This window comes from Nicotiana attenuata, chromosome 9 (assembly GCF_001879085.1).
Source record: "Nicotiana attenuata strain UT chromosome 9, NIATTr2, whole genome shotgun sequence".
In the NCBI taxonomy this organism is placed as follows: domain Eukaryota; kingdom Viridiplantae; phylum Streptophyta; class Magnoliopsida; order Solanales; family Solanaceae; genus Nicotiana; species Nicotiana attenuata.
The window spans coordinates 40250438-40274031 of NC_031997.1; the positions used below are offsets into that span (position 1 = coordinate 40250438).

The following is a 23594-nucleotide window of genomic DNA, read 5'->3' on the forward strand; positions in this document are numbered from 1 at the left end:
TACTGATAAATAGCTTTGTAGATGGTACTGTACCAGACCTGCTGCAAATTNTGTATTTCCCTCATCACATATTCTGTTTGAGAAGGTCCGAGACACCTTGCTAATGGTCCACCGAACATCTTTCGATAAAGATTCCCTTGATGCAAACAATAACGAGCAGCTTTCTTGTGAAGTGCATGAGCCTTTGTTTTGTCAATAGGCACGGTTCCATGCTGTAAAAAAGCAACAATTTCGTTTCTCCAATCCTATGTTAAATGATTAAAATTTACCTCATTCTTATCAGGTTCGAGAACGGAATGAAATAGATGTACGACTGAAGCATTTGCATCATTTGTTACGTCTGCTGCAGACGCGAGGTTAGACAAAGCATCTGCTTCTGCATTCTCGTCTCTTGGGATCTGCATTACCTTCCAAGTTTGGAATTGTTTTATTAGCTCCCGTACCTTTTCAAGATATTCTTGCATTCGAGTTTCCCTGGCTGTATAAGTCCCCAGTATTTGATTAACCACAAGTTGAGAATCGCTCTTGATTATAATCTGTGATATGCCAAGTTCTCGTGCCAGTTCTAAACCTGCAATGACAGCTTCATACTCTGCTTCATTGTTAGTTATCGAATGACACTTTATAGCTTGTCTAATAGTTTCACCTGTAGGTGGTACGAGAACTATTCCTAAACCTGCGCCTTTTACGTTAGATGAACCGTCAGTGAATAAAATCCAAGTCCCCGGGTTTGCACCATTAAAAACTTGTAATTCTTTTTCAGCTTCTAATTGCATCCCCTGACTGAAATCAGCTAATACCTGAGATTTTATAGCAGTCCTAGGTTGATAAGTGATGTCGTACTCACTTAATTCTATAGCCCATTTCGCTAATCTACCTGATAATTCATGTTTATGCAAAATGTTTCGTAATGGAAAAGCAGTAACCACAGCAATGGGATGACATTGAAAGTAAGGTCTTAATTTTCTAGATGCCATAATCAAAGCAAGCGCTAATTTTTCTAGTTGCGGGTACCGTGTTTCTGCATCTAGCAAAGACTTGCTTACATAATAGATAGGAGATTGTTACCTTGATCCTCCCGGACTAAAACAGCACTTACCGCAACTTCTGACACGGCAAGATAGATGAGTAACTTCTCTCCTACCTTTGGTTTCGCCAACAACGGTGGATTTGACAAATATACTTTCAGATTCTTAAGTGCTTGCTGACAATCTTCGTTCCATTCAAAATGATCCTGTTTCTTTAAAGCTGAGAAAAATTTGAAGCATTTTTCTGAAGATTTGGAAATGAATCTCCCCAGAGCCGCAATTCTCCCAGTCAGCCTTTGAACTTCTTTTTTACTCGTAAGTACATCTGGAATTTCTTCAATGGCCTTAATCTGTGCAGGATTCACTTCAATTCCACGGTTAGAAACAAGAAAACCTAAAAATTTTCCTGATGCCACTCCAAATGCACATTTTTCTGGATTCAACTTCATATTATATTTTCGTAAAATTTTAAATGTATCAGATAGGTGCGATATATGATCTTCTGAATGTTGAGTTTTAACTAGCATATCATCTATATATACTTCCATGGTTTTACCTAAATGTTCTTGAAACATTTGGGTGACCAACCTTTGATACGTTGCACCTGCATTCTTAAGACCGAAAGGCATTACCTTGTAACAGTAAGTCCCCCTGTCTATTATAAAAGAAGTTTTTTCTTCATCACCTGGATCCATCTTGATTTGATTATAGCCTGAATATGCATCTAAAAAACTTAATAGCTCATGCCCTGCAGTAGCATCAATTAACTGGTCTATATGCGGTAAAGGAAAGGAATCTTTTGGACAGGCTTTATTAAGGTCTGTGTAATCTACACAGACTCGCCACTTACCGTTCTTCTTAGGAACCACAACAGTATTAGCTATCCAGTTAGGATATTTTACCTCACGAATTGAACCAATTTTTAGTAACTTTTGAACTTCCTCTTGAATCACCTTATTTTTGAAAGTTCATTGCTTTCTTTTCTTTTGCTTGACGGGGGGATATGAGGGATCTTCATTCAACTTATGAGTCATGACTTCCGGTGGTATCCCTGTCATGTCAGAATGGGACCAAGCAAAACAATTTGCATTAGCTTTTAAAAATTCAATCAATTTACGTTTTACCTCCGGGCTAAGATTAGCTCCTATGTATACTTTTCTCTCGGGCCAATGTATAAACAACACCACGGCCTCTAGCTCTTCTATCGTTGTTTTGATATTTTCGTTCTCCTCCGGTTCTTGAATGGTGTCAGGTCTCGAATCCACATCTGTTTGCTTTTGCTCAGGTGAGGTTGACTCCGTGTTACCCTCACCTAAATTCTGTAATTGCTATTTGTCTCCACCATTAACAATTGAATCTGCAATGGAATTGATGCTTCTAGATGTTTTTTATCGCCTCTGATTTGGCATGTTCCCCATGGAGATGGGAATTTAATAACTTGATGTAGAGTTGATGGGACAGCATCCATATCATGGATCCAAGGTCTCCCCATGATCATATTATAAGCCATTTCCATATCTACTATTTGAAATTTAGTTTCTTTAACAACACCTGCAGCAAAAGTTGTTAGAACTACCTCTCCTTTTGTTACTACACTTGAATTGTCGAACCCGGACAAGGTATGAGCCTTCGGTATCATTTTGTCTTCAGCTTGCATTTCACGTAATACCCTTAGTAGTATAATATTTACGGAACTTCCTGGATCAATCAAAACTCGTTTTACATTAGTGTCGTGTACAAGTAAAGATATTACCAGTGCGTCGTTGTGGGGGGTCATCACTCCTTCAGTATCTGCATCATCGAAAGAAATACTTTCATTTTCTAAAACCTGCCGCACCCGTTTCCCGTGTGTAATCTTTACTTTAGAAAACTTGTTGGAAGCCGTATATGTTACACCATAAATATCTTCTCCCCCACTTATAACATTCACGGTTCTCTTGGGTGATGGGGGCTTTGGTGGCTCTTGCCTATTTTTCATTTAGGCTTGCTTACCTTTCTCACTAAATAACTCAGTGAGATACCCTTATTTCAATAGATGGTCCACTTCACTTTGTAAGAATCTACATTCTGAAGTCTTATGCCCGTGATCATTGTGGAATTCGCACCAATGACCTGGATTGCGCCTATTTGGATTTGACCGCATCTCTTTTGGCCAGCGTACCTTGTCTCCCATGCTCCTTAAAACAGCTACGAGCTCGGAGGTAGTGACATTGAAATTATACCCACTGAATCTCGCTTTTAAACCTATGTCATCATCTCGTGACTCTTGTCTGTTTCGGTCATTTCTGAACCTTGATGAAGAACCAGATTCCCTGTTCCTCGATTTTTGATCATATCGTTGATTATCCTCCTTTGACCGTGAGTCTTTTCTTGTAGGTCCCATATATGGATCGTATCCGTTTTTACCTGATCTTTTTTCGGTTTCTGACCTCCTGGAATTGCTTCTTTCTTCATGATGAAACTGAGGTACGGTATCTTCCTCAATTCGCAACTTCGTACTGTACCTGTTATAAACGTCATTCCACGTGGTTGCAGGGAACTCTCGAAGGATTTCTTTAAGTCTTCTCGTGGCTTCTGAACTTTTATCATTTAAGTTGCTTGCAAAAGCTATTGCAGCCAAATTATCAGGTACACGGGGTAAAGTCATCCTTTCACGTTGGAATCTATCAACAAAATCTCTGAGCAACTCTGAGTCCCCTTGTTTAATTTTGAAAATGTCTTCCATTCTTTTTTCAACCTTTTGAGCTCCCGAGTGCGCTTTAATAAAAGAATCTGCAAGCTCAGCAAAAGAGTTTATAGAATTTTCAGGTAAAAGAGAATACCAGGTTAATGCACCCTTGGTGAGTGTTTCTCCAAATTTTTTGACCAACACGGATTCAATTTCTTGCTTGGTCAAATCGTTGCCTTTTACACCTGTAGTAAATGCAGTTACATGATCACGTGGGTCTGTCGTGCCATCATATTTCGAGATGTCAGGCATTTTGAACTTTTTAGGGATTGGAAGGGGAGCAACACTTGGTTTCCAAGGTTGTTGCGAGTATTTATCCACATCCACTCCTTTGATTACAGGGGGAACTCCAGGGATTCGCTCGATACGCTCATTTTGTTCCTTAAGCTGTTTCTGCAAAGTTAGTACTAAATTTTGCAAATGAGAATTATTTGAATTACCTGGTTCTCCTTCCTGTGGTTCACTGGGGGTTCCTCCATTTCTAGAATTAACAAGGCCAGAACGAGGATTCTCCAATGTATTGTTATTAGGCGTAGGTGTGGGTGGTGCAACAGGTAATCGACTAACTGGAGCTTGAAGAGCTTTGCTAACCCGTGCATCAATTACTTTCTGTAAAGCGTCATTTGCTCCTTCAAAATATTCAGATTGCTCTTGTTCAACAGCACGAGATTCAGGAGTAGGAGTGCCTTCACGAGATTGACGTGGTGAATTTTGAGGGGAAGGAACCACGTTAATGTTTTGTAAATCACCTTGATTTTGATGGATTTGATTTTCATGGTTTCCCAAGGTATTTTCACTGTTATTATTGTTGTTGTTGTTTGACATGATGATAACAACAGATAAAATGTAACTTAAAAAAACTAGATTATCGGATTCCCGGTAACGGAACCAATTTGTTTAACCAAAAAACTGAATATTTGGTTAAAGCTAGAATTTAAGAGAGAAATCGGGTTATTGATAATCAAGAAATGAGAGACTTTGAGAACAACAATAAAGCAATGAATAAGTATATATTTCAGTATAATCGCAATGATATATCGTGTCCTCCAGATGTTGAGACCTTCTTCTTTTATAGTTAATTCTAAGAGAAAGTGTAATGCCTTTGTCTTAATGAGGCAATTACGAGCAATAAATGACATTAAAAGAAACGTTACTCAATCATTCCTATTAAATACAAATTCTCTAACGTATTTGGCGTTTAATGCTGAATTTGGACTCTTTTACGCTATCAGATTCATGTCTTCAATTCCTTTTGATCTTCGATCTTTAAATGACTCGAACAGGTACGAGTCTCATTTCATTTGAATAATAGCTCGTGACTTTAAGTATCTTCTCTCCCGCATCTGTTGTTGCTCGTGCCTTCTAACTGATTACCACGCTTTGACTATTTGACCGGTCCACGTGTCATGACACGTCATCTTCAATATTTAAATTCAGTTTTTTCCCAATACAGTATATTTATAAATATTTTCTATTTTTAACCAGAAATTTTGTGTTTGAATCTTAAACTTTTCCAGAGAATTCAGATTAATCTTTAAAGTGGATATCCATCGAAAAGCAGATATGGATTGCAAAGTTCACTTATTACTACTATACTTTTTCACCAAAAACATAAAGCAAAGCATCCCTCAAAAAGAAAAAAGAAAAGACCTAATATAATCTTTAAAGTCCTCATAGTAACGCAACTTTTAGACCAGCAGTATTTATCTTCCAAAAGTAAAAATGAAAAGAACAATAATCCTTAAAGCCCTCACAATTACCAACTTTAATTGACACCAACAGTTAGCAAAATGACAAGAATAACCAACTGTAAAGCATGACAAATTTGTTCGTGAGAAACTGAGAAGACTTACCACTAAAGATGAATGTGAACGAATATGATCACTTTATCCTTAATAAGAGGTCTCGGGTTTAAGTTTTGAAACAAAAAAAATTATGATAAAAAGCTTTTCTCCCTTTTAAGAAGGGGAGCTTTAGAACAATGGTAAAATTGTCTCTATGTAATCTATAAGCAGTGATGGATTTAGGGGGACGGAAGGGATTCACCCGAACAGAGGCGTATTCAAGTTGAGGGGTATGGGTTTATGTGAACCCATGCTCCTCTCTTTAAACCATGTATAACAATGTTATATTTTTTTTAAATTACTTAACTATATGTGCGTAAACCCATGCTCAAAGACTATTATGGTGCAATTATTATTGGGCGCACCTCTACAAGTAAAATTGACAGTTCGAATCCCCACTCTGAACGGTCTCGTTTTCTGCACAGAGTATAAATATATATGTGAAAGTTACTAAAATTTCAAAAAAAAAAAATATAATTTTGAACCTATAAATTTAAAAGTGTAGTGGGTCATGATAAGAATCTAAAGCTAAACCAACCAAATATAAATTCTATATACACCTTTTCACAATAGTGCACCCATTCTCTTGAAATCTTGGATCCGCCTCTGCACCCAACCCCCTACGCTCTGTTTTGTTTCTCTATATATTATATTTTGAATCCCTTTAAAACAGTCCAAAAGCATAGCTCAGTGGTCAAGGGGGGTTCCAAACTATTATAAAGTCACTGGTTTAATTCTCATTGGCTCCGGTTTCTTTTAATTTTTTTAACTTTGTTTTTTAATCCCCTTAGTAGATATTCGAACCGTAAAAGCAGTCATTGATACTTGCATATTAGGGTAGACTATTTATATCACACCCCTAAAAGTGCGATCCTCAAAATAAATACATAATGCTTTATGTATCCGGTATATAAATTCAATGCTTTATGTAGCCATTGAGAGTATTTTTCTCTTTGATGAATTTTACGTGACATGAATTCAAATGAATAGGAACTTCAATACAAACAACGAACACTATGGAAAAAAAACTGAGAAGACTTACTAACATATTATCCTTTTGATGAGTCCATTGCCTTTTTAAGTTTTTCTTTAATCTTTTCTAGTGCGCTGCGTAGATTTGAGTGAAATATGCAGTCTTTTCTCAGTCCCTTTTCTCTCATAAAGTGAAACAGTATTTTCTGATTACTTCATTCTGGTTTGATCCTTTTAAGAAAGAACCAACAGATTCTCATTTCACTTGAATTGGATTTCTTATTGAAAATGGAAATTCTAAAAGTTTATTATATGTGGTGCAGAATGCAATAATAAAAAGCTTGCGCACTCTTGCACGAACTAAATACTTGTATAATAATCAAAACTTCCTGATTAAGATATAACGAGGGAGCCTACGTATATGGAGGAGTACGTGCACTACGACTTACGTAGTTTTTTTTTTTTGGTTGCCCACTCTGCATCCGGTACCCCGCATTGGAGCCCGACTATATCTGGATTCGCGCCGCGTAGGGCCCCTTTCGGAGGGAAGCGCTCCCTACCAACGACTTACGTAGGTGATCGAATCAAATAACCCTTCCTTCGAACAAACAACCAGACTCGACACATATCTAATTTCATTCGAATTACAATTTGTACTATCAATAAATCGAACAAATACACTCACTACTTTCGACTCGCATTTTCTAAAGATAGAAAAACTTGAAATATATTATATTTTTATTATGTAGACTGAGAGTAATGAATATTTGAAAATTTTGAACTCGCGTACTTAGATGATTTATCAAGAATGTGCAACTCATATTTTGCAGATAGATACTAAATGTATTTCCTTAAACTTTTTTATGATTGAGGGAAACCAAATGTGTTTGAAATATACATGGATTTTCTAATGTGTATATTCTGGTGATAGAAAAGGAAGTCATCAAACAAAGAAAATGAAAGCGCAATTTAATGTTGACTATTCTAGAATAGAATAATTATAAAAAATATCTTGCTTTTCTGTTCTCACTTAAATAATATATTCCCCGGAAGAAAAAACTTAAATAATATATTCTATTATTTTTTATATGTAAAAGAAATTATATACTAGTAAACACTACGTTTTGATTTTTTGCAAATTTTCTCTAACAAATTATTCCAAATACAACTACGGGCACATACACCTTAATTAACCAATAGAATCACGTCATAGTTGCAAGTACAACTCATTGAAGACAAAACTTAATTTAAATATACTTTCGCTAAATCAAATTTAACCTAAAAACTATTATATAAAGCGAGCTATATACTCTTATATTAATTTATTATAGTTAGGTCGTAACAATGTATTTGAGCAATAGATTTCATTACTATTAGCTTAATCACTTTGAATAAATGACTCTCCTCACTTTAATTAAATTCTACACACACCATTCTTCTACGGACACGTGTCAATTAATTGCCGTCTTCTATTACACGCCATACTCCTAGTCATCACTCTCACATCTCTTTTCCCATTTTACCCTCCACTCCTAAAATTATTCCCTCTATATCCCTTTCTCCTTATATTTGTCTCCTTCCCCCATTCATTCCACCCCCAATCTCTCTCTCTCTCTCTCTCTCTCTCTCTCTCTCTCTCTCTCTCTCTCCCCTCACTATTCTCTCATTTCCAAATTTTGTTCAACAATATCGCTCTAGAAGTTCCTTTTTTGGGATTAATTTGTTGCAATTTCGGATCTGAAATCGGGTTTGGACTAAATCCGTTTTCGAGTTTGTTGACTTTTTCTGAGTTTTGAAGTTAAGAGATTTTTCGATGTCTTCAACGTATTGGTGTTATAGATGCAACAGATTTTACAGAGTATACAACGAGGATTCAGTTACATGCCCCGATTGTAACACCGGATTCGTCGAAGAAGTCGAGGCTCCGACCCGATCCTCTCTCTCCGGGTCCCGCCGACGCCGTTTACCCGCGCCGCGCAATTCCGATCAGTCTCCAGGAACGGGTCCTATTTCCGGGACGGGTCATGGTTCTGGGTCAAGTCCAGGTCTTCGCCGGAACCGGAGGAATGGAGGCGGTGATCGGTCACCGTTTAATCCCGTCATCGTCCTTCGTGGTGGAGGAGGGGGGGGAGGGGGAGGGGGAGGGGGAGGAGGAGGGGGATTTGAACTATATTATGATGATGGAGCTGGGTCGGGCTTAAGACCCTTACCGGCTACTATGTCGGAGTTTTTACTTGGGTCGGGTTTTGACAGGCTGTTGGATCAGCTTGCTCAAATTGAAGCCAATGGTATTGGAAGAATGGAGAATCCTCCAGCTTCAAAAGCAGCAATAGAATCATTGCCCACAATTGAGATACTTAATGACCATATTGCCACTGAATCATACTGTGCAGTGTGTAAGGAGCCATTCGAGTTAGGTACCGAGGCACGGGAAATGCCATGTAAGCATTTGTACCATTCGGATTGCATACTCCCATGGCTCTCATTGCGCAATTCGTGCCCCGTCTGTAGGCACGAATTGCCCACAGAGTCACAGGACGTTGTCGATTCGAACGAACAGAACGTTGTAGTAGGAAATGAAGAGGCAGTGGAGGAGGAAGCTGTTGGATTGACAATATGGAGATTACCTGGTGGTGGTTTTGCTGTTGGGAGGTTAGGAGGGAGGAGGGGTGGTGGGGAGAGAGCACTTCCTGTTGTGTACACTGAAATGGATGGTGGGTTTAATAATAGTAGTAATAATAATAATGGGGTTACAAGGAGGATTTCTTGGGGCTCTAGAGGGAGCGAATCGCGGAGAAATGGTGGATTGAGGAGGTTTTTTGGCAACTTGTTTTCGTGTTTTGGTGGTGGTGGTGGTGGTTCTTCTTTAACGTCTAGTTCCACTAGTTCAGATTCTAGGATAATAAATCGAAGCGGGAGTAGTTCGATGTCTTCTGTATTTTTAGCTACAGCGAGAAGGCGTAGAGGTTGGGGTGGGAACTAACCTGTTAGTTAAGTGGAGAAGGGTAGAGGGGCAGGGACCATCTTTCCCGAGTTTTCAATGGTTGTGGTTGGTCCAAAGGATTTGCCACAGACGGATTTCTTTGATCATAAAGAAAAAAAAGATGGTAACTTGAATACTGGTGGATGACAAGTTTATCGTCATTGTAAATAACTGGATGTTAATATTGGCTCTTAATTGGCACGCAAGAATTTATTTTTGATATCTGTGAAGATGATATAAAAGGGGAGGATGACACTGGAATATTAGTGTAAGAATTGACTTCTGGCAAGAAGGTAGACTGCCTCAACTCTCAAGTGCCAAATGTGCCTTTGAACTTAAAGAGAGCCCGCAATGTAATTCTTTCTTATATTCTCTTATCTTTACGTTTTGAAGCTTTTAGTTTAAGTTTATATTCAGTCCCCTTTGTTCCAATAGTCTATTGAAACTTACGAAGCTTACATGAATTATGAGTTTCTTGTATCTGGACTTCTTCACTTTTTATTGGAAATTCAGGTATGTCCCGCAATACGGGACCCTGCATTTAGTCTTGGCTTGTTTATTAAAGACTTCCTTTTGATCATGTAATTAAATTGTTCATCGAAGATTATAAATAGCAAATTGTTTCCTTATATTGGAATCTATTTGTTCTTTACATTTTGATGTCATTAATAGAAGTTTGAAAACTACTATTGTGAGTTGTTTTGTGCAGAGGAGTGACGATGGGCATGTACATATGCATAATATGATAAATGTTGAACGTTGATATTCTGTGTTTCGGTTCGCGAGTTATGTTTTTAAAGTGGAGTTTATTCATAGGGGAATAGGGGATGAACTTTTGTTAACACCAGTTGCAGCAAGGGAAGGTGAAGTGAGGTCATAATAGCGGGCCATGTTAAAATATGGCAAAATGCTGATGGAAACTTAAAGTACCGGCTTGACTGATACATGAATTTGCTTTTTGAAGTTATAGGTTTTGTATAAGCTAAAAAAGTGATTTTAATAGATAAAATGGTCCTATGGTTTAAGTTGGTAGTCTTGATTCTTGGCAAAGTGGAAACTAGTAACTTGTTGATGGGTGAACCTAATAATCCATTTGAAGATAACAAAGCCTTCCAATGGTGAAATGTATGCTGGTCCAGTTGTGTAGTAGCTCCAATCTTTTTGGGGTAGATGAGGACTGATATTAGCCTCAATCCTTCTGGTATGAATTATAAGTAGGCCTGGTTATCAATTAGATTACTTTGAAAAAGAGAAATAGGCAAGTTGCGAGAGACCTAGCAGCATTATATTAGGTGGGGCCTATAATATAGCCGGGTGGATTCCCATCTGCAGAGTTACCCGGTACCCGGTACCTGTGCAGGTGGGAGATAGCACTACCCGATAGAATATTGCACAAGCTGGCCCGGACACCAACATCACTAAAAAGAAAATATTCTGGCGATTGTTCAGTGTAATTTCCCTGCCTGCTAAGGAGAAGAAAAATCTCTTGTTGCAAGCGACAGCTACTTGATGGATATTAATAGGGCAAGTTGATAGATTTTATTAGGGTAGGAGCTGTAGTTGCTGGTGGGGCAGTGGTTATTGTTTGGTGCAGCTTCCCTCCTTGCTAAGGAGAAGAAATAATTCTTGTTTTCAGTGAAGAGTATTTGATGGATTTTAAAGTGATCCCATTAGGGATAGTGGCACTGAGTTTTATACTAATTTGTAATCGAGTCTAATGACAGAGTATTTGGGACATCCAAATCAGATTTGACTTTGAAAGCTTTGCAATTGCTACTGAATTTCCATAATGACCTGCTGCTTAGCTCAACTCTGTGGTCTCTCCATTGTCCTTTATATAATATATATAATTGGTGATTAGTCACATTCTACTTTGTTCATTTTCTTAAGGTGGTAATGGTAGGTTGCATGTATGGCTGGATATGGACCATGAGCAGCGGATCCTTTGGTAGTTATAAACTTAAACCAACAAGTGGATCTATAGCATATTATTCTTCAGTTATGATACATCTGGGCAGAAATGAGTCTGCAAAATATAGTTTGTTTGACAGGGTGCTATGATTAGGTCCATTTTTGGGTGTAGATACTGTCTATTAATATAGTGTGCCTTCCAGTTTCTAGTTAATATTTTTACTTTTTAAATAATCGTGGTGTTCGGGCCAGCTTACGCGCACCTCAACTAATTCCATGGGGTACCTGCTACCTCCCAGCAACAAAGGTATCAGATGATGTTGTCCACCAAGGATTGGACAGATGGGAAAAAATCACCTAGTGTTTTTGCCTCCTTTGGGATTTGAGTATGATATCTCATGGTTCTCAACTCACTTTGTTGACCACTAGGCCATACTCTTGGGTGTTTAATAGTTATTGTGGCGTGCTAATTTGGCAATTAACTTTCTTGCCTTCGTCCTGGCGTGGTATCTATGCTTGGTCACCCATGCCATGACAAGAAATTGAGTTCTTTTTGGACATTTACAGCTGTGCTTTTGTCCATTAAAAGGAATCTAAGGGCTATCCCTCTCTATTGGATCTGTCTCTTTTGAATGAGACATCCAGAAACATAAGTGGCTATTTGACAGGTTAATGAATAGTTTGGACCACTACTTGGCTTGTTACAAGTTCTAGTTTGAGGTAAACCTAAGAAAGTTATTTTACTTGACATATTTGGCATATTGCATATGGGTTCATCTAGTCAGACTGGAATTGTAACATGTTGGTGTGATAATCTAATAATACACCTGCAGATAAAAAGGTTTCTGAAGGTGAAAGGACTGTTTTCAAGAGTGACTTGTAGCCATAAACTCTTGGTTGAGATTCTTCTGTAGAACTGGTATTTAATGAGCAGAACCTCAGAAAAGAAGCCAGGTGTTAGCAAGAAACTTTCTTGCTAAGAAATTAGAATGTTAAAAGTGGTGAGAGAGCACTTACAACATTTTATTAAGATGGGACCTAATAGTCTGGTGGGGCTGTGACTATTTTTTGGTGCATTTCCCTGTCTGCTAAGGAGAAGAAATAGTTCTTGTTTTAAGGGAAGAATATGTGATTGGTATAGAATTTTTAAAGTGATTCCATTAGGCTGTGGTGGTGGGAATTTGAGTTTTATAGTAGTTTCTGATGACAGGTTATGTGGGACTTCCTAATCAGACTTGACTTGGAAAGTTTTTGCAACTGAATTTCCATATTTGAGGGACCTTTGTATCTGTTGTTTAGCTCAGTTATTATGTGGTCTCTGCTTTGTCCTAATGCATATATTATATAATGGGTGGTTAACCACGTTCTTAGTTTTGTTCATATTCTAAAGATTGATGACATGGTAGGTCTGATGCATGGCTGGATTTGGACCCTGAGCTGTGGACCCTTTGGTTAATGGGGCACAAATGAGGTTATTAAAAGATTTATAGTATCAAATTCTTGAAGAAGAAGCATATGCAGGATATCTTTAAGCATTTGGTTATATTTCTGCTCAAATTCAAAAGCTGTTTGTTCGATGCTTTTTACACTGTTGTGTCCTATGATCTCATCTTCTTGATATATATGGGAAGGGGAATCTAAGGTGCAAATCTTTCCTTGTATATTGTTACTATCAATTGCATGGTTGCCATGGCATTTGAATCTATTTTTGGATGTTAATGTTTAGGTGTTTTTTTTTTGGGTTTCCCACCCGGTATCCGGTACCTGCATTGGAGCTCGACTATATCTGGATTCACTCCGTGTAGGACCCCATTCAGGGGGAAGCACTACCTACTAAGGATTTTTCTATACACAGGGTTCGAACCTGAGACCTCTAGACCTCCGGTTAAAGGAATGTCTGGGTTCTCTTGTAGTTAAAGGTGCAAATTTGTGTTGCCTCTTGAGCTAATGTTTATAGTGTTGTATTCCAGTCAATTGAGTTGCATCTAGGACTTTGAATGTTGTGGTAGCAACTTTAGTCTTACCAAATAGCTGACAAGAATAAACAGAAAAGTAGATGATAAACATAAGGCATACTCTCTTTATTTATCCCTTTTATTTCTCAAAAATAACGCATAATGTCTGAATATTGTAGGCGCCATTGTCAAAAGAATTTGTTTCCAGCGTGGTTGGATTGGATTTGTATTTTGTCCGAATATTTTTGGGAAAATACTATATCTGCAGCTTACAGTTAATATTTTAGCACTTACTCGCACTTGGTTTTTATTCTAAATCAAATAATTAATCTTAATCGTTATATATTAAAGTGATAGTACCTTGTTTAGGAGTGTCTGCACCGAGTACTAGTTTAGCAATAGCAAATGGCCGAAAGTATGTACTTTTCTGGCAAAAGAAATTGTATTTTACCAAAGGGTCAGTCAATAATATTTTAAAAATCTTTTTATTTTGTAATCTCTGATTGTTTAGAAGATAATTAAGCATCCAGGGAATGACAAATTATAACTAAAGATTGATATGGTGCCATGTGATTACAACAAATTAGTTTTCTGTTGGACGCTAATAGCTTGGCTTTTGCTATTAAACGGAATCAAAGGGCCTTAAATCTTGGGATTTGTCTCTATTTAATGAACATTTTGGAAGAATAAGTAGCTATTTGGCATCTTAATGAACATTTGGACCACGACTTTACTTCAATGAAACTAGGAAAAAGCTTGCACGAATTGCTCGATAGAATGAAAGCTACTCCTCCCCAGATCCTACTTGTTAGATCACACTGGGTATGTTGTTATTGTTGTATAGGTTCACCTAAACCCAGTCTTTGTTCAAACACTATACATGTTTTAAGAGCTCATTAAATAGGTATACATAATAGATCTTGAACTCAGTGATAGAATTACGAAGTTCAAACCCATAAAATTTAAATTCTAGATATGTCTCGGAGAAGGGAGAGAGGAAAATTCACATGAATGTTGAGCTGCTATGTTGATGAAAGTAATCCCTGGCCTTATACACGCCCTTGTGAAGTGGGCCCTTCTACCACATAGGCCCAATAAGTGATTGATGATCGTTACATACAAGGCAAGGCTATTAGTTGGATTTGTTTGTTCGAACAATGGCATATGCTCCATCCGTTTTAATTTATGTGAACCTTTTCAACTAGGCACGGAATATAAGAAAGAAACGAAGACTTTAAAACTTATGATCCTAAACAAACCATACCATTTGTATGGTTGTAATTCTTTAAAATCTGTAGTGTTAAATATGCCAAAGTATTTGCCTGACAATAAAAATTTCTCACTAAGGGTAAATTAAAAGTTTAAGTTAAATTATTTCTAAATTCAGAAAGAGATTATTCTTTTTTAAAGAGATCGAAAAAACAAATAAGTTCGCGTAAACTTTAACAGAAGAAGTATTACATCCCGTAGTTATTTGCACTTTTTGTTTGCATGAATTATCCTTATGTGCCAATTAAGAAGGGAAAGTGGGGACTGTACATTTAAGCTGATCATTACAAATCAAACTGTAGTGTTAGGAGGAAGGATTTGCACATGGTGTTTATTGACTTAAAAAAAAGCTTATGACAAGGTATCTAGGGAAGTTCTCCGGGGATGCCTGGAGGTGAAAGGTGTTCCGATGGCTTACATTAGGGTGATTAAGGATATATATGATGGAGCTAAGACTCAGGTTAGGACAGTGGGGGGCGACTCGGAGCATTTCCCGGTGGTTATGGGGCAACACCAAGGATCTGCACTCAGCCCATTCTTATTTGCTCTGACGATGGACGCACTGACACACCATATTCAAGGGGAGGTGCCATAGTGTATGTTATTTGATGATGATATAGTTCTGATTGATGAGACGTGAGGCGATGTTAAGGAGAGGTTGGAGGTTTGGAGACGGACCCTTGAGTCTAAATATTTCAAGCTGAGCAGGACTAAGACTGAATACGTAGAGTTCAAGTTCAGTGGTGTGTCGGGTGAAGCGGGCATGGACGTGAGGCTTGACTCTCAAGTCATCCCCAAGAAAGGGAGCTTCAAGTACCTGGGGTCAATTATACAGGGGGATGGGGATATTGATGAGGATGTCACGCACTGTATAGGTGGGGTAGATGAAATGGAGGCTAGCGTCTGGTATCCTGTGTGACAGGAAGGTACCTCCGGAACTTAAAGGAAAGCTCTATAGAGCGGTGGTATAGTGCAGAGTGTCGGGCAGTCAAATTCTCATACCCAGAAGATAAAAGTTGCAGAGATGGATGTGTGCGCACACTAAGCTAGATAAGATTAGGAATGAAGATATTTGAGTGAAGGTGGGCGTGGCTCCCATGAAAGACAAGATGCGGGAAGCTAGGCTTAGATGGTTCGGGCACGTGAAGAGGAGAAACCTGGATGCACCGGTAAGGAGGTGTGAACAACTGACTTTGACGGGTATGCGAAAAGGTAGAGGGCGGCCTAAGAAATATTGGGGAGAGGTGATCAGGCAGAACATGGTGCAGATGCAGATTTCCGAGGACATGGCCCTTGATAGAAAGTTGTGGAGGTCGAGCATTAGGGTTGTAGGTTAGGAGATATGAGGCTAGTATGATAGTGTTTTGTTTTAGGCTGCTAGTGGCTCCAGTTGTGTTCTTAATACTTCATTAGGGTCGTAAGTTAGGCTGTGGTATGTTTAGTGGCCCTTTGTGTACATATTATTCCCTTGCGTCTGTAGTACTGTGCCGCTGTTACTGCTTAGTGTTATTACTTTGCTTTCTATTTTCTGGTTATTGCGTTGCTGGTGTTATCTTTCTGGATTCCTTTGCTGTTACTGATACACTGTCTGTTTCCTTCTTGTGCCGAGGGTTTACCGAAAATAGCATCTCTACTCCTCCGAAGTCGGGGTAAGGTCTCCATACACACTACCCTCCCCAGACCCCACCTGTGGGATCTCTAGATTGTTGTTGTTGTTGGCCGATTCACTCCTTGTTATTGAAATGAGAAAGGAATTATCTGAACTGAGCGCACATTTTCTTCTGATCAATATTAGCCTGTGAATAGTCGTAATCTAACTGAGCCACAATGCTAAGACTTATATTCACGAGCATTAGACTATAAGCAACATTTCGGGTCTGTTTGGAAAGCCACCAGGTCTGCTTGGAAAGCCACCAGGTAATTAGAATTGGTGTAATTACACAGCCTAGTAATTACACAGTTATGTAATTACGACGACTTGTTTGTTTGTCGCAGTGTAATTATAAGTTTACTGTTTGGTTGCACGAGTGTAATTGCACAGTTAGATTAAATTTTAAATGAAGTAATTATCAAAACTTAAAAGTTAATATAATAAATATATACCTATAAAGTTTTATAAGTATNTATATATATATATATATATATATATATATATATATATATATATATATATATATATATTTTCGTGAATATGCATTAATTAGTAATCATATATTTATTACTAATATTGTTAAAATAATTTATATATATTTTCCAAATTAACAATATTTTGTTTAGATACTTACAAAATATAAGCAATTAACATGGAATCACAAGATGTAAAGGTAGAAAAATAAAAGATAAATAATGTACAAAGAGAAATATATTTTATAATTTCAAAAAAAAAATAAAAGTAAATATAAAATTTAAAAAATAGAAATAAAAAATTATAAAGAAAATAAATTAAAATAAAAGAAAAAGGAAAGAAACTAAAAAGCAACCTTGTAATTACACAGTGTAATTACCACCAATTCTCACCTCCCCCTGAGAATTGAAAAGAGTAATTACACCCCTCCATTTACCATTCAATTCCATACTGACCAAGTAATTACTTGGCCAAACAAACATGCCAAACTGCATAATTACACCCAAATCCAATTACTGGGTGGCTTTCCAAACAGGCTCTTAAAATACCCGATTATTTGAGAGCTTTAAAACCATCAATTGTTAGCTGTAAATATGCTCTGTAAAACGCTTAAACAGATTAACCAAATATCCTTCCTGTATAAACTATGGAGAGATGCCAAAAGATTTAACAACTTGAAAGCATAGAAATACTTCTCGATCAAGGAAATGATAAAGCTTACAAGTTTAGCATATTTAAACATCTGGTATACTAAGATCTAGATACCATGTCCTATTCGTCGGTCTATACGTATATATCATATAATACATATCGGGTTTTACTTTGCTTTGCCCTTTCCTTTTCCTTTCTTTGCTTCAAGTTTGGCTTGGATACGAGCAGCTGCCGCTGCCTTTGCTTCTTCTCTCTTCTTCTTCTCCTCCTCCTTAGCTGCAGCTGCCATATCTCTTTGCTTCTTTAGCTCCCTGTTTAATACAGTACCGATTGTTTTGTGGAAATTCCATTCAGTTGTTTTTTAAGGATATAAACAAAGGCTCTTACAGAGAATAAACCATGATTTTCAAGCTAATAGCGCAGAGAAAGAGCGAGAACTTACTCCAGCCTAGCCCTTTCATCTGAAACACTGCTGATACTAGAACCTTTACGTGGTCTACAAGCCACGAGCTCCACCTCAAAAACAAGGGTTGCACTGTATTAAGATGTTTCAAAACCAACAATTAGATTACCACTTCAAAAGAACACCGCCCCTACCAGCCCAAAACATTGATTGTGTTGCCATGAATCAACGTCCTCGTACTTCCTTTAACTGTTTAGAGTGCCCGAAGGTCCAGGAATTTGGTGACCTAATGACTTGATGAGATGCAAATGCTAAAGAAACATCTTTTTTTTTCAAAAAAAAAATCAGGTAAAGTAATGCTAAAGAAACAAGTATTTATTTTCTAAAAGAAAACCTGTAGAAATGAAACCTTTATCATTTAATAGTAAAAATAAGTTCTGAATGATGTCCAGGTGCTGAAGGCAATGCACAATATCCTAGACTCCAGCTCCATTTAGTGAAGCCATTTAGTAGAGAGGCTTTATTTTACATGGTTCAAAATATAGGTGGACCTATACCATTCTCCTAATACAGAAACATTATTCTTTCTCCTCCACTTTTGAAAAGAGTATATATGAATGTTGGGATCAGGAGAAGGCGCTTGAGTTCCCTTCTTCAGTACTTCGATTAATAGTTTGCAGGATTTCTAGAATAGGAATATGCTTTTTCTTTAGAGTAAGACGCTTTGCTTGCTTCTTTTGGCCAGCTCAGCGGATGAGTGGCCGTATTCGACACCTCTTTCTCTTACGGCTAGTGCGCTATTTGAGATAGTTGAAAAGGGGTTTAGCGATTGAACTCTATAAGGATAGATGGGGTGATTTCTCACTACAAAGAAAAAGGCTGAGGATTTGAAATAGGTAGAAAGGAGTCCAATCTAGGGAAGCATAGTGGAGGAAAGAAAAAATCCTAATACCTTCACGGTAGTGGACTACCAGACATTGATTGATAGACGCGCTTGCAGCATGTAAAAAAATTACAGAGTTAACTTACTCGGGGGGAATATCCGGTGGGGATCCTGCACTACCATAGGCATACTCTGGCTTGCAGGTAATTACAGCTACTTCCCCAACCTGAGAGATCAAAAGGAAAATAGTTGAAAACTAATTCAAACTTGATGTATAACCACCACAAGTCAGAGAGCTTATTGACCTTCATGGTCCTCAGTGCAACGTCCCAAGCCTTAATAACAGAACCAGTACCAATCTCAAAGGAGAAAATTGTATTATCTTCACGGGTAGTATCAAATACTTCACCGGTCTCAGCAAGAGTGCCTTCATAATGAACTGTTTTGATACCGAAAAACAAAAGGAATAGATTAATGTGCCGACTCTCAACCAGGAAAATGTAGCTATTTCCGGTACCACTAAAGAGAAATATGCACATGTTGAAATTGAGAAACTGTAAATTTGGAGATGACCGATCACTGAAACAAGATACATGGAGAGGACAAATTAATCATTTTCAAAATATGGATCACAAAAGAGTATTAAGTTTAAACTGAACCTCATCCCTGTTTTTCATTCATATGTTGCTAGAAGAAAATTAATTCACCAAAATTGTCATTAAGCAAAAATAAAAAGCATTTTCCATTATTCTTGAGCTCTTATGTGGGGCACGCACTGGGCCACACTACAAGTCAATCCAGGGACAAAATTATGGTTAACGAAATCAAAAATGTTGGTCGGTGCCTAAAATTTTTCAGTCTCAACTATTGCCAGAATAAGAAAATCTAGAAGCTTGTCTGCATATGCATGTAAACGTGTAATTTTACAGTTCAAAAGTGGAAGGACACAATTCTGGAGACTTTTTCAGTAAAAAAAGAAGACCTTAAATTATGAGTTTATTGTCAAAAAGAACATTTATCTTAACAGTTAGTCAAAATCAAATAATGATCATGCTTGAGTGAGGGATGGAAGGATATTGTGGTATTTGAATTATCTGCAGGATTTCATGACTATGGAAGTAGAGTAGCTGGAGCTCCCAATTGAGGCCTAACTTATAGCAGAAACTGTATTAAACGAGCTAACAGTGACTTTTGAGGACTTGCTGCTTTAAAATTCTCAATCTTTACACCCTTTTCAACTATCTCAAAGCTCCCACTCTACCTTTCTTTCTTTACCCCATATTTCGTTCTTCAAACATTAACGTTTAGTAGAATGAAGACCTATTTCGCTTTTCAACATTAGCATATAGTTCTACAGCCAACCAAATCAGAATTAGCTATAGTTTCTCTATTTACTACAATAAATTAAGCAATTGTTTTGCAGGAGATTTCTTCTTTTCATTTTATAAGGAGCACACTTGCCTTTGTAAAAAGGCAGTAATTAGTAACTACAACACTCCTCTTGCAAAGCAATGATATCTGTACAAAACCTACAAAGTAACGTTCTACGCATCTTGTTCTGTCTAGGTTCTATGATAGTAGAGGTTGGATTCTTTACAACAATGTTTGAGAGAGGTGCTTATTGAGCATATCAATGAAGGAAAACACGGCATGTATCTACAGTCTCAAGCAGCATCGTTCAAGGAAGTAATGGCATGAGAGCTATAGCTACACAGTAAAGGCTCACCATGCATTCAAGTGTAATCCTAATAACTATATAAGTAGTCCATTGTAAGAGACATGCCAAAATGAAAATGCAAGAGTGAATACAACAGAGACGGACAACAGAAAACAGAAACAATGTAGACATTTAATGTCATATGCCCAAAGCTATCTATGCGACCCATACCATCAACAAGAGGAAGACTCTCTGAGGGAGCAATTGCATCAGGTTTCGGACGTTGCACTATTTTTTTCATAACACCTCCATCTCCAGTTAAATCAATTGCATCACCCATGTTATCTAACTTTTCAGTAAACTGTCTGGAAAAAAGAATATCAAGTCACGAACAGAGGATGGTATTCACATTATTTAAGCAACTAACCGCTTAGACCACATACACACAAAAATGAAGGAAATAAATGGGAAAGTTATGAGAAGGAAATAGTTAACGTAAAAATTAAGAGCATTTCATAGTTGTTTATTAACATCAAAGGCGTTAATTTTCGCAAAATAGGCAAATGTTCTGAAACTTAACCAGCTTAAAAGTGTTAAACTAGAGCAGCATAATGAAGGATAGAAGGGCACAAAGGAAAGCATTACATTACACTTTATGTAAGATTTAGGTTTGAGAACACCATTCTAATTGCTGGCAATTTAAACTCACCTAATATCCTTTTTTTTTCAACTTAGCCTTTCAACATTTTTTTCCTTTTAATATTAAAATTTGAAAGTTCAGTACTGACACTTCCTTTTCCTTCTATTTCTTTCATTCTCATTTTGGATCGTAGTTTCTGACCTCCTAGTATTGTATCAGGAGAGGATACACCATGAAGAAATTCTGTTGCAGAGAAGTCCCCAATCTCAGCTTACTGAGACAAAATAAATCATATAATCCAAAGAAAGAAGACCGACTAGATTAGCCGCAAACCTATGTTGCTTAGATCCTTCAAAAATGTCGCCAGTGTGTCGGATCCTCCAAAAGCTATGGAGGATCCGACACAGGGTAAGGGGAGCCAAGATTGAATCCCCTTCAGATGGAAAATTGCACTGCATAAATAGGGTAAAAACAATTTTTTTTTTTGGTTATATCTCAAATCCTAGGTGTGACACTGTAGTATTTCTTTTAATCCCATTGTATGAATTTTTAGCTCAGCCACTGGCCTCACACCCCTTACAAGCTCTCAATGCATGCACAAAGGTAAAATCTTACTAATATAGCTCTCTAATATTCAAAGGTGATAAAAAATTAATTAGTTTTACTGAAAAGACAGATTAATAAAACATCAGAAGCAAAAAAAATTGACTGTGCAAGCAAACATGTAAAAGTCACAGAACTACTCCAAATTGAACTTGAGGCTCCTTCAGGTAATTCAGAGGGCAAAAGGCATATCATTCATCTAACAATTCGTGTTTAACAATTACAATATCTGTCATGAAAGACAAAAAGAGTAAACTTACAGTTCAATTACGCCGGAGAAAAATAGGGGAATTTGACGGCGAGAAGACAGCTACTCCGGCGTCATGTGAAATTGGACGGCATAATCAATTCGAATTTGGGTCCCAAATTGGAATCCATTTGCTTGTTGTCAACGCAAACGGCGAAAAGGAATATGGGCTTTTGAAGTGTGAAATCCATAAGCCCAATTCTTAGGGCCTGATCGTTAAAATAGCACGGGCTAGCCAGTTTTTGGATTGGTCATTCAAAAATAGCCAGCGTTTGCAAAGTCATTGAAAAATAGCCACTATTTTGCTGCAACACGAAAAGTTCCAGTATTATATACTGGAGATCGGTGCACCTGTGTATGGACTTCCAACATATTATGTTGGAACTCCAACACGCGAAAAGTTCCAGTATAATATACTAGAGATTGGAGCATCGGTGCTCCAATCTCCAGTATAATATACTAGAGATTAGAGCATCGGTGCTCCAATCTCCAGTATATTATGCTGGACCGGTATATTATACTGGAACTCCAGTATATTATATTGGAGAACTCCAGTATATTATACTAGAGTATTTTTCTGGATTTTGAATAGTATTTTCGTTCATATTTATATTTACATGAAAAGTGACTAAATTTCAATTGCTTTTGAAACTGTGGCTATTTTTGAATGACCCCTTATAAATCGGCTATTTTTGAATTTCTCCCGGCCTGATCCTTTCACAAAAATGTCGTTCCACCTTTTTTTTTTCTTTCTTTCTATTTTTGGCTAAAAATTAAAATGGATTACAAGTGTAATGGATTACTTTTCCACTACTGCATAGCTTTTCTCTATATTGTTGTGTTTATGCGTGCTTGTTTTGAGCTGAGGTTCTATCGAAAATAACGGACTTACACAAAGTAGGGTTAAGGTGCAATAATATTATAGTAGAAAAAATGTACAAAGATTATAATAGAGATAATATGAGGACATTTCAACATTGAATTAATTACTCTCTACCCCTCCGCACGCCCCACTTGATATGTTAGTATTTGTTGTAGTAGACTTACAAGATGGTGTAATCTCAATCCAATTAGTGCAAAATCTCCGTACATTATCACAGTCAAAGATAATGAGAATCAAATTATGGATTTGGATCCAATCAATTGGGTGATCCAAATCCAACTCCTTTTGTCCTACAAAAAGCTAATTAATGGGCCAGGGCTAAATCATAGCCCACCAACTCAAATATTAAAATGTTCACTAATATCATATCTTCTTAACCCATTAGTAAGATAGTGACAGGGCTTCTCACGTGAACATATGGAGCCCACAAGATAGTAAAAACAGCAGAGCTAATTAATTTTTGGATTGGTCATTCAAAAATAGCCATTATGTTACTGCAACACGGAAAGTTCCAGCATGATATACTAGAGGTCGGTGCAATTGTGTATGAACTTCTAGCATATTATGTTGGAACTCCAACATGCGGAAAATTCAAGTATAATATACTGAAGATTGGAGCACCAGTATATTATACTGGACCAGTATATTATACTAGAACTCCAGTATATTATACTGGAGTTCCAATATACTTATGCAGGTACTCCAGTATAATCAGGTACTCCAGTATATTATACTGGAGTATTTTTCCGGATTTTGAATAGCGTTTTCGTTCTGATTTATCTTTACGTGAAAAGTGGCTAAATTTCAATTAC

At 37.3% G+C, this 23594-nt stretch overlaps 2 protein-coding genes across 3 annotated transcripts; one reads left to right on the forward strand and one right to left on the reverse strand.

Annotated features, from left to right (window-relative positions):
• Positions 8181–10186, forward strand: LOC109232297 (probable E3 ubiquitin-protein ligase RHC2A). Its single transcript, XM_019398012.1, has one exon. The coding sequence runs from the start codon at positions 8386–8388 to the stop codon at positions 9553–9555; it is 1170 nt and encodes a 389-aa protein (XP_019253557.1). The 5' UTR covers positions 8181–8385; the 3' UTR covers positions 9556–10186.
• On the reverse strand, positions 17434–22043 carry LOC109232298 (peptidyl-prolyl cis-trans isomerase FKBP20-1). Of its 2 annotated transcripts, none has more exons than XM_019398014.1 (6): positions 21913–22043; positions 20641–20770; positions 19058–19191; positions 18899–18978; positions 17909–18001; positions 17434–17777 (listed from the first exon to the last, which is right to left on the reverse strand). In XM_019398014.1, exons 2-6 carry the CDS (start codon positions 20747–20749, stop codon positions 17633–17635), a joined length of 561 nt encoding a protein of 186 aa, XP_019253559.1. In that variant the 5' UTR covers positions 20750–20770; positions 21913–22043; the 3' UTR covers positions 17434–17632. The 2 variants fall into 2 exon arrangements, with proteins under 2 accessions (XP_019253559.1, XP_019253558.1); XM_019398013.1 differs by having other exon boundaries at positions 20641–20774.

What these genes read in the sequence shown, in the direction of transcription:
- LOC109232298 (XM_019398014.1), bottom strand. Translation starts at nt 20,749, where the DNA reads ATGGGTGATGCAATTGATTTAACTGGAGATGGAGGTGTTATGAAAAAA. An exon ending in CCACCGGATATTCCCCCCGA is followed by an intron (nt 18,002 to 18,898) that starts GTAAGTTAACTC and finishes ATCTTAATACAG; the next exon opens with TGCAACCCTTGTTTTTGAGG. An exon ending in GATGAAAGGGCTAGGCTGGA is followed by an intron (nt 17,778 to 17,908) that starts GTAAGTTCTCGC and finishes TGTATTAAACAG; the next exon opens with GGAGCTAAAGAAGCAAAGAG.
- LOC109232297 (XM_019398012.1), top strand. Translation starts at nt 8,386, where the DNA reads ATGTCTTCAACGTATTGGTGTTATAGATGCAACAGATTTTACAGAGTA.